Source organism: Elephantulus edwardii, unplaced genomic scaffold (assembly GCF_000299155.1).
Source record: "Elephantulus edwardii isolate Elephantulus edwardi_28Jun2011 unplaced genomic scaffold, EleEdw1.0 scaffold00002, whole genome shotgun sequence".
NCBI classification, from domain to species: Eukaryota; Metazoa; Chordata; class Mammalia; order Macroscelidea; family Macroscelididae; genus Elephantulus; species Elephantulus edwardii.
Window position 1 is genome coordinate 32,081,441 of NW_006399752.1, and position 10,824 is coordinate 32,092,264.

A 10,824-nucleotide genomic window follows, 5' to 3' on the forward strand; every position below is an offset into this window, starting at 1 on the left:
CTGCCGGGGAATCATCTGCAGTTCGGCGTGTGCACAGGACACATACCTGTGCACCCCAGCCCCGTCTCTCTATAAATAGCTCGGCTGTGTTCACGGGATACAATTAACCTGGCGAGGCACGCGTGCACTGGGGTTTTCTGTGTTAATTTGGAGAGAGGTTCAGTGCGTCCTGATCTGAGAAGGGGGCCAGACAGAGTGAGGACAGCAGCCCTTCCCGTCTTCCAGCAGACTGCTTCTCCCTAACAGGGGTTACTGGGAACTTAATGACTCATTCCAGCTACTAATTAAACAGGCACTAAAAACAGTTAAGCAAACAGTCCAGTGCCAATGGCAGAAACCACCAAGGGACAAAAGCTACTGGAATAGAGTATCTGCAGGTATTAGAACTGACCATTCGCATCACCCTGGGACGATGGGGTGACAGCAGCCTGGCAACGGGCACAGCACTGACGTGAAGGTTGTCCTACAGCTCAGAACCCAGGACTGGACACACCCGTCCTCATGCCCCTCCTCGGCTCTCTGGTAAATACGTGGTCTGCCCTGGACGGTCCAGAGGACCCTAAAATCCTGGCTCTCTCAGCTCAGAACATTAGCCAGTAAAGATAGAGCAGGTGCCTGGAGCTGCCGGCCCTGGGCAGAGTCCCACCTTGACCACCTCGTGCCCTCAGCCCCTCCTTCCCTTTCACAGAAAGCTCCTTGTCCCCTCTGACCCCTAGGACTGCCAGCACATGAGGGCAGGGACTAGCCAAGGCTGACTCGGCACTGAGGGATGCATTGCAAGCCGACTGCCCCCAGAAAGTCTCTGCGTGGGGAAATGAGTGAGTGGATGCAGAGATAAATGACGCTGAGCCCCATGACCTGGAGCTCTCCGAGTCGCATGTCCTCATCTGTAAGTGGGGAGCAGGACCCCTGCCTTCTGAGGGTGTGGGAGAGTGGCCAGTGGCCTTGGTGCAACAGACTCACTACCATGGGCTTGATCCTGACATCTAGCTATGCTCTAGGACGGAGCAGAGCTGCCCCAAGGCTTCCGAGAAGGACATCTTCACAGAGGCTTCACACCCCCTTCCCCAGAGCCACTGGGCTCAAGCCAGCAGCCTTTCACTGCACCACCACGGCTCATTCAGCCCTCTGTTTACAATTCCTTGGAAAGAAATGTCAGCAAAGTGTCACTGACCCACGCTACGGGCCTTCCCTCACCCTACACACATGTGAAAGCTGGACAGAAGGAAGGAAGACCGAGGGACGGGTGTCTTTGAGTTGTGGTGCTGGAAGGCCACTGAGAATTAAACGGAGGACTTCCAGAAGAATGAATGTGTCAATCTTAGAAGACACACAATCAGAACGCTCCCTGAAGTGAGGGGCGTGAGGCTGGGGCAGGTCCCATCAACAACGCTCCAGGGAATCTTCAAAGAGGGCATCGAGTCTGTAAAGAGGGCATCGAGTCTGTAAAGTGGGCATCAAGTCTGTAAAGTGGGCATCAAGTCTGTAAAGAGCAGGTGAATGGCTCTCATACACCCACAGGGACAGTGGTGACAGAGAGCCCAGCAGCCTTTCGGCCACTCAGTTAGACAAGAGGCCACTAAGATGGAGCCCTGTGAGCAGCGGCGGCCACCAGCAGCAGGCAGAGCGTGGAGAGAGGGATCCCTGAGGCAGAGGTCACTCGTCCCCCCCGGCCCTGGACAAACACAATGAGACCTGGTGGTGCACTGGTTGGGTCCCCAGCTGCTGACCGCAATGCAGTTCAAGCCCACAAGTGGCTCCCGGGGAGGGAGACGTGACAGCCGACCCCTGGGAGGGTCAAGCCACCAGCTCACGTCAACACCCTCACCACGTTCTCTGAAGCTGCCAGTCTTCAGGGGAGGGGACCGCCCACCTTTCCCCTCCATGGATCAGCTAGTGGATTCGAACTACCAACCCTTCAGTCAGCAGCCTGATAGTGCACTACAACACTAGCTCCTGCCTTTAAAGGTTGTTGCTGTTATTGTTGTTGTGTACTGTCGAGTCAGAACCAACCATAGCTGCCCCTCCAGCAGGTTTGTAATGGCCAGTAAATTGCCAGGTGGTGGTGAGGGGATGGCCCATCCTTCCCTGAAGAGCAGCTGGTGGCTTTGAACCATGTACTTTTGGGTTGGGCGGCACAACTCCTGACCACTAAGCCATCAGAAGCCCTATGCAGGGGCACTTCTCTTCGGTCCTAGAGTCTCTGTGGTCAGCGTCGACTGGACGGCAGCGGGCCTGACTTGGACACGGCTGCACTTAGCTAGAACACAGGGTTTCTTGTCCAGCGGTCTTTCAAACACAAATCCCAATTCTGCGACCTCAGCCTTTGAGCACACGGCTGAAGCGGGGGTGGGGACGGCGATGGCCCCGGCTGGGCACACGGAGGATGCTGGGGAGCCAGGCACACGGGCAGGAGAAGCCGTCCCCCCAGCCCGGGAGAGGCTCACCACTTCCGGCCTCCACAGAGCCCAGGCCAGCACAGGGTTAACAGGGCCCGGTCACCTCTGCCAAGGACTCATGTTTCTGCTCGCAGACCCTGACGAGCCATGAGCTCTGCACAAATTACAGGAGCGGAGAACAGGCCGCCTCCAGCAGTCCAGACAGGGCCAGCCCAGCTTCGGGGTTCCGGCAGGCCCACAGGCCAGCTCCACAGGGCCAGGAGAGAGCCCCGGCTGCCCGGGGACCAGGCAGGGGCCTGGTGGTCTCCACTTAGGCTTTGTTCACTCAAGACAGAAAGCCAGTGCGAAAGCAGAATTCCCCTAGGAAGCTGGGTGCATGATGTCACTGTCTAGCTTGGGGCAGGGGAGTGATACTGGGCCCCTTTCACCGAGAGAGGTCCAGGGAGCCAGTAACCCTGGTCCAGGGGCTCCAGGCAGTGTCCCCTAGGCCAGCACCTGTGGGGAAGACAGGAGCCAAAAAGAAGCATGAAAGCCTGCCCAGATAAACGAGTTTCTCTTTCAGGGTTCAAGACTGGCGGATGCAGCTCTGGCCTGTGACCAGCCCCGCCTCTCTGTGTGCACCCCCAGACCCTCAGGTTCCTGTCTGACTTTTGCTAACACCACGGAAAGCAGGCGGAGGTCCTCACCACGCACATCTGTGTCAGCGGGCCACCGCGAGTTTGCACCAGGCCATGGCCGAGGCTGGGCAAAGGCACGCCCAACACAGCCAGCTCACTGCCTCCAAACCCAAAGCCAGGCACCCCGGAGTGGGGCACGGAGCCCCGGTGTGCACAGACACTGCACTGCCAACCAAGGGTCAGTGAAGCAAGTCCACCAGGCGTCCTCCTGCAGAATCAAAGTCTCCGAAACCCGGTGGAGAGACACGCTGAGTCAGAACCACGTCAAGGCAGGGCTTTTGGGCAGTGGTTTGGGTTGTGGGGACGAGTGGGGAAGGGTGCAGTGAGGCAGACCCTCGGGTTGCCGGTACCTGGTGGCCTCTATCTACTCATCTGTACAATGGGTGTCCCTCACGCTCACGCCCCAGGGAAGGCAGGCAGCATCAGCCCAGACACCGACAGGGCCCACCCGGAACCAGGGCTCCCCGTGAGGTGCTGCAGCCCCGCCACACTCTGCGACATTTCACTCCCTCCTGTGGTCACAGCTAAGATTCCTTCTGATTTTGACTTTTTTTTTTTTCAAAGTTAATAGGCAACACATTCTCTCAAAGAGAAACTCAGCAATTTGGACGACTCCAGCAATGCACACAGACAGCTCAGGAATCTTCTCCTGGTCCCGGGGGGCGGGCTGGCGGGGGCCAGGGCAGAAGACAGCCTCAGATGGTGTGCGTTATCCAATTACGCATTAGCTAAACAGCCCAGAGATGAAACTGGGGGGTGCTGGGAGGTGCATTCTGGGAGCGAGACAGCCAGTGTGGGTAGGGACACCCCAACTCAGGAGCCGGGCGGTCTGCAGTCCCAGGGACAGCCCTCACCATGCCCCCAGGGGGCCCCCCAAAAGTGGCTGGGGCTCGCACGGCCTCCCCACCTTGACCCAGCCCGTGGCACAGAGAGGGCAGTCAGCGCGGCCCCCCGCCATCCCAGGAGCCCACCCCCCCCACCGCGGCGTGGTCTGTTACCTGACAACTGACACTGGCATCCAAAGGGGGCCACAGCCTCCGTCTGACCCTCACCCTGAGGGCTGTCGCCCGGGAGTGGACGCGCGCCGCAGCACGGCAGGGGGAAGCAGGGTGGGAGGGCACCCAGCCCGCGAAGAGGTGGCGTGATCACGGATGTGTGAGGGTGGGAGGACGCAGCGATGGGAGCCATCGCTGGCAGCTGGCCAGGCCTGCACGGCCCTGGAGAAAAAACAATAGAAAAGAGTGGTCAGTGGGGCCTGGACCGGACAGGGGCTGGGGCGGGGCAGGGCCCGGGGCCAGGGGCTGCAGGGCCCCCAAGGAAGGGGTGGAGGGGCTGGGCACCAGGGTCACCACGGGGGGGCCTTCCACATTGGCCAGGCTGGACCCCCGCCCGGGGCCTAATGCAGGGGCCCCCTCCCAGGAGGGACCCCCAGGTGGGGGCTTCTGGAAGACTCTGAGCGGGCTGCTTGGGGATTTGCTCTTGCAAATCAGGCCACTGCTTCTAGGAGAACAGAGTCACCACAGCCGTCCCACTGGTCATCTGTGATGCTGTTCCTTCACCTCAGAGTGCGGGCACTGGCATCCCTCCAGCCAGGTCCCCCCTCAGCCAGTCACTCCTCTGAGCTCCAAGCACCCCTTTCCCCTGAGGGCGCCAAGGTTCAGAGACCTTCCTCCAGCCAGCCTGGCACTGCCCAGCCCCATCTGGACGTCGAGGCCTGGTGGGGACACACCCAGGACCTGGGGCCCAGGCCGCCTCACTCCTGCCTGTGCCCCGCCAGCTCCCGGAGACTCTGACGAGGGCCTGTGTTCGATTTGGGTATTTATCTCAAGTGTCAGGGAGACCACTGGGCAAAGCCTCGGCGCCTCGCCTGCCAGCCCTGGATGAAGATAGCCCATTCCCCCATAAATGCCAAGTGGGACATGTCATCAGAGACAGGGTGACACTGTGCTCAACAGGACCTGGGCCAGGACGAGTGTCCAGCAAGGCCACTGCCGGCAGAACCTCAGCCATTCCTAACACAGCTACGCTTCCCAGTGTGTCCAGGGGGCAGGCTGCGGCCAGCATCACACAGGCAGGCAGAACCAGGGTGGACAGTGGCATACAGCCCCACAGGCTCTGAAGCCAGGCTTCTCCTTTGGGCCCTGGGCTTCTGGACTGTAGGCTAGAGTCTGAGAAGGCTGGGCGTGAGGTCAGCACAGCCTTAGCCAGGAGATGGAAGCTGGGCGCGGACGTCCCTCTGTCCAAGGCCACCATGTGCAGGTGTGCACTGGGCCAGGGCGTGGCTGACACCCTGGGAGCAGCCTCAGCCACCTGCCACACCGGCCCTTCCCTGGAATCGCCCAGGGCTGGGCTCCACGACCCCCTCCAGTCACTCCCCTGCAGGATGAGACGGCTCCAGACAGCTCTTCACCATGACTGTGGCCGCATTTACCAGCAGTCCAACACCACACTTCACAGGGAAGGTGGGTCCCATTTCCCTGATCAGGGCTCAGGGGGGCCTGGGACTTGACTCAAAGCTTAAAGTTCTCCCATCCCACTCTGAAGCTGGACTAGAGCTCAGTGACCAGGGAGGCCCAGATTCTGGGAGGAAGGTCAGGCGAAGGGAAGGGTGACCGAAGGCCGAAGACTGCCACCGAGTTGATGTTGACCACAGGGACTCTGCAGGACAGAGGAGGGCTTTCCCCACCCCCACCCCAGGGTCAGCAGGACTGCAGATCTTTACAGAAGGAGGCTACCTCTGCTTCCTCTTGAGGAAGCCTGGGGAACTTGAACCATCGACCTTTTGACTAGTGGCTAAGCACTTTAACCACTGCTTCACCGGGCTGGGCTTCTTAATAGGGCCCTGGGAGGCTGCAAAAGGTCAGGTTTGGGGCTGAGACCCTTGGGATTCGGGGTGTGGCTGAGGTATCCCCACCACTGGTCAGAACTGAGACCGTTGTGGGCCTGGGAGGACGTTCCCAAGGGCAGAGGGGCTTCAAGAGGACAAGGACCACAGAAGAGCACAAGGTCAGGCCTTCCCCTTCCAGAAAGGTCTAGACTGGGCCAGAAGCTGTGGAGACAAAGCATACACGGCATGATGCCTCAAACTCAGGTGGGTAGGCGGAGGGAGCCAGCTTCCCCTGATGGACCTGACCCAGCGGGGTGGGAAGTGACCAGGGTTGCCTTTGTCTCCTGGCTGGGAGCCCTGCCCCGTGGGAGCCCTGCCCCGTGGGAGCCCCTAGCCCGTGGGAGTCCTGCCCCGTGGGAGCCCCTGCCCCATGGAAGGCCTCTCTTTCTCTAGAGCAGCTTTGACTCCAAGTGTTGCTAAAGGTGGACGCCCTGGCTCCCCACGGTGAAGCCACCACAGCAGTGGACGTGGAGAAGCAGACGCAAGGCCACAAGTGTAAGATCCATTTACTGTCCAGATGGACAGATGGTCCACACCATGGTTCTAGGAGTGGTAGGCAGGGCCTGGGGGAGGGGTTTGGGGTTCCTCAAAGAGTGACAACTGTTCCAGACCTGACTGGGTGAGGGGTGCACCCACTTCGGGTCCCTCCTGGTGGACAGTGCCAGCCTCAAGCCTGCAGCCTGACAGAAGACACTGCTTGCCTTTCAAAGTGCAGAGAACCCGTGAAAGGAGGACACTCCACAGCTCAGAGCCAGGAGCAGCCACTCCAGCACCAGCCAGGCCTGAGTTCAAATCCTTGCCCTGCCACCTCCTGTCCCTGCGGCCAGCAGAGGTCATTTTCCCAGAATCTGAGGCCCTTGTCTTTAAAGGAAAGACTCCGGCAACCCAATCCCGAGCCTGCATCTAGTAACCACTCAAGAAATGGTCCCTGTCACTGACAGAGGCAATGCCAGGGCCTTCCCACCGCCCTCTCTGTTCTTCCCATGACATGAGAGTAAGCCCCACTGCAGAGGGACTGTGTGCCAACCGGCCACCTAGCAGTCCTGAGTTCCTTGAGGTCCTTGCCCGCCCTGTAATACTAACAGACCCTCATGTGCCAGGGCATGTGGTCCAGGGGCCTCAGACCGAGCCCAGGGTGTCCAACAGTGACACTGCACTGGTCTGCTGTCTTGTTTTCTAAGTCCACGTTGGGGACAGTGGTGGTTCAGGGGGTAGAATTTTTATCTTCTGTGCAGGAGACCAGGGTTCGATTCCTAGCCGATGTGCCTTACTCCCTGTAGTCAGTACAGTTTTGTGCTGTTACAAAGTTTCCAGACTAGCACAGGAGGGAAGAAAGGACTGGTGACCCACTTCCAAGCTGGGAAAGTTCCAGGCCCACAATGTTTCTATCCTGTTGTACACGAGGGGTTGTAACCCCAGGGAAGCCTCAGGGCCACCCGCCACCATCCTCATGGGGAGCCCGGGTAGCGTCGGCCAGAGCGAGCCGTGCTGCGAACCCAAAGCTGAGCATCTCCGGTGGTTCGAACCCAGCTGCGGCTCCAGGAGGGGGGAGTTGAGCAGTCTCCTCCCCTTTACATCTACAGCCTCAGAGACCCGGTGCAGGGTTGGCTAGGAGTCAGAACAAAGAGGAAGGTCATGTCTGAGTTCTGAGTGAAGGAAAATCAAAGAAAGATAGTATCTCTTGGCCTAGTGGCAAGAAGCTGCACTGCAATCCCAGAAGTACGTGGTTCAAATCCACCATTTGCTCTGCTGGAGAAGGAGGGGCAATCTCCTCCTGTACCAGTCAGATCTAATTTGATGGTACACAAAAAAAACAGTAATATTAAAATAAATTTAAAAAAAAAAGATAGTATTTCATGCACCTTTCACGCAAGACAGCCATGATGATCCACCCAGCTTAGGGTCTGTAACGCGGTACCAAAACCAGTCCACAAACAAAGCCCCAGGAGCCTGGTGGTAGGACATTTATGGCCCTCCGCTGACAGCCTCAGGGCAGGCGTTTTGAATCCACCAGTCACTTCATGGCAGAAAGATGGGAAAGTCTGCTCCCACACAGGCGCCAGCAAGGAAACCCCATGGTTTAGCTCCCTGGGAATCAGCACCATTATTTTCAACGAAGACTTTGATCTTGTGCCCCCTCCTCCAGGAAGCCTTCCTGGCCTTCCCCAGAATGGGTCTCCCTGTCTCCCACTTCCCAGACCCTTGTAGTCAAATCTCCCTCTGTTTCTCCTGCGCTCTGGGAGCCTGCTAACCCTTTGATACTCAGGACCTCCATTCCTCCAGCCCTCACTCACGCTGACCTCGTGCTGGTCAGGGCGCTCCAGGACTGGATTTAGGAAGCTGATCTCCAGCCCTTTCTTAGGCGGACCTCTAGGTTGACTAAAACCTCTAACCCTCCTATGAGTGATTAGGAGTGGGGTGTTCCTGGGATGGGTGCACCCGGGCCTGGCTCCTCTCCAGTGCTGGGATCCTGTCTCTCAGAGGCCAGCACACGGGAGGTCTCGGAGGGGGGGGGGGTGCTGCTGACTTCAGCGTGCGCCCAGTAAGCAGCTCGGGAGGGGCCCTGTGGCGCAGCGGTTAGTCTCAACCGCTAACCCCAGGTCCCTTCACAGGCACCAGCACCTCTGCAGAGAAGTCAGCTCCCATAACAGGCCCTCCGGACAGTTCCACCCTCTGAGGACTCGGGATGGACTGCATGACGCACAACAGCAAACAAGGCATCAGAGCCGCCCTCCGCGTTAGCACCACCCCACCCGGTGGGACTCTGCCTTCCAGGGGACCCTCCACCGGGCGTCGCCTCCCCGGCGCACATGCGCAGTGCAGCGCCCGGGGACACGCCCACTGGCGCGCTGCAGACACAAAAACCCCCGGAAAAGCGGCGGCGAGGAGACGAGGAGGCCGGGGACCCGCGCGCGCCCCGCGCCGGACACTGGGGCGCAGCGCCGGCCGCGCAGCGGGCAGGGCAGGGCCGTCCCTCGCCGCGGGGCCCTTCCGGCGGCGGGTGCCTCTTTTCGGGGTGAACTCCTCCAGATCCTGCAGAAATGAGTCAGAGCCGGGAAGGGGACGCGCGCGCGGGCGCCCGGATCCTGGCTCGGGAACCTGACAGTCCCCGCGCCCCCTCCCCCCATGCCAAGACATTAATTCTCACAAGTCGGAGAAAATTACTATGCATGAATGCAAAAAGCATGATCAGGAGTAATTAACATGGCTTCATATGCAAATTTTATTAATGCAGAAGTACAAAGTCATTATGCAAATGAAACTACGTCAACTCTCTTGACAAATATTCATCTCTGAGGCTCAAGTTTCTCCCTTTTATTTATTTATTTCCTTTCTCCCTGCCCCCCCTCCTCGCTTTCTTCCTGGCTGTCCCCCCGCCCTGCCCGGGGGTGCGCGGGGGCAGCGTGGAGCAGGGCGGATGGCGCTGGTGGCCACTAGGACGGCGGTGGCCACGAGGGCTGCTTGACAAGTTTGCAAAGTTGCTTTTCAACCGGAGAAATTTATTCTTGCATTGTTGATTTTTTTTTTTCTTGGTTGCTGGCAGGTACAAGGCAGCGCATAGAAGGAGGAGGGGGGAAATTAAAAAGCGCTGGGCAGCGGGCAGCCAATCACAACGCCAGCTCCGGTAATGAGGGCGATTGATGGCTGTTTGGCTTTTACTGCAGGGTAACGAACTAGAATCCAGTCTGAGGAGGAGGGGGGGGAAATATGAATATTCATGAGATTGTGCTCCTGCCTTTGATGATTAAAGAAATTTTTAATATTCAAATAAGCGCTTGCCAAGTGATTAACAAAGAACTAGCACGCAGAAAAATGGAAATGGGGGCCGGGAAAGATTGGAGAGGCGCAGGCACCGGGCAGGAGAGGCCGCCCCAAATTTCATCAACAAGATAGGCAGGCAACCCAATTCGCACGCGGGCAGATAAAAACAGTTCCTTCAGATCGGTTAAATATTTGCCAGCTACTTTGTGTTAAGGGTGATAAAAACGCGAGGTAGAAAGGGAAAGGGGGGTTATGGAGAAGTCAGATGTACAGCTTGCATCCACGAGCCATTATCCTGCTCTGAGCCCACCTCCACCCACCCCAGCGGGATGCAGGTGCCCCCAGCTCAGCCTGCAAAGCTGACCCCCAACCTGGAGCTGGGCTTCCTGTGGGCACCACTTGTCCCAGGCCGGGTAGCCCTCTGCTACCTGAGATTATATGCTGCTTGCAGGCAGGCCAGGTGCAACGCCAGGGGGGTGAGGTCTGCATGGGGATGGGGACATGACGCAGTGGACGTCCTGCTGCCTCAGGGCAGGGAGAAAAACCTAACAGTGAAGGAAGGGGCTGGCGAGCATGCCTTTCTAAGGAGGTCACAGGGAGCTGGGCCTTCAACCTCCGGCCTGGCTGGGCCCTGTGGGGGCCAGCGGCACCATGGGTACCAGCTGCCATGGCAGAGAAGGTCCCTCCAGCTGAGCGGGCCTCCCCGAGCCGTCTGCGAAGGCCACACGCTCCCATTTTAACAGCTCCACCATAGGTTCACACTGAAGTACATAATAACAGTATTAGCTGGTAAAAACGATCCTGCAGTTAAAATACATCTAATTAGCAGCCAATGACATCCATTTTAGCAAATTCCTATTTGAAAGAAGTGGAGTGCTACCTTAAATGAGACACTCAGCGACAGGGCCTGGCCTTCACTTCTGTGTGTGTGCGCATGTGTGTATGTGTGTGTGACTCTCTTTTCCTCTGTCTCTCTGTGTGTCTCAGTTCATCTGTCTCTCTCCACCGTCTCTTCTTCTGTGTGTGTGTGTGTGTCTATGTCTCTGTTTCTCCCCGTCTCTCTCCAGCTCTCTTTTTCTCTATGTGTGTGTGTGTGTGT

General features: G+C 58.3%; 1 protein-coding gene across 4 annotated transcripts in view; it reads right to left on the minus strand.

The window, feature by feature from the left end:
* The window catches only part of BCL11B (B-cell CLL/lymphoma 11B (zinc finger protein)), a 98,046-nt gene that overhangs the window by 53,762 nt on the left and 33,460 nt on the right, over window positions 1-10,824 (minus strand). For 2 of the 4 annotated variants that reach the window (XM_006879061.1, XM_006879060.1), the window contains exon 3: window positions 4,075-4,293. The exons of the other annotated variants lie outside the window; for them this stretch is intronic. In XM_006879061.1, the coding sequence (XP_006879123.1) occupies window positions 4,075-4,293 (219 nt within the window). The remainder of the gene's footprint in view (window positions 1-4,074; window positions 4,294-10,824) is intronic. 4 annotated transcript variants of the gene reach the window in all.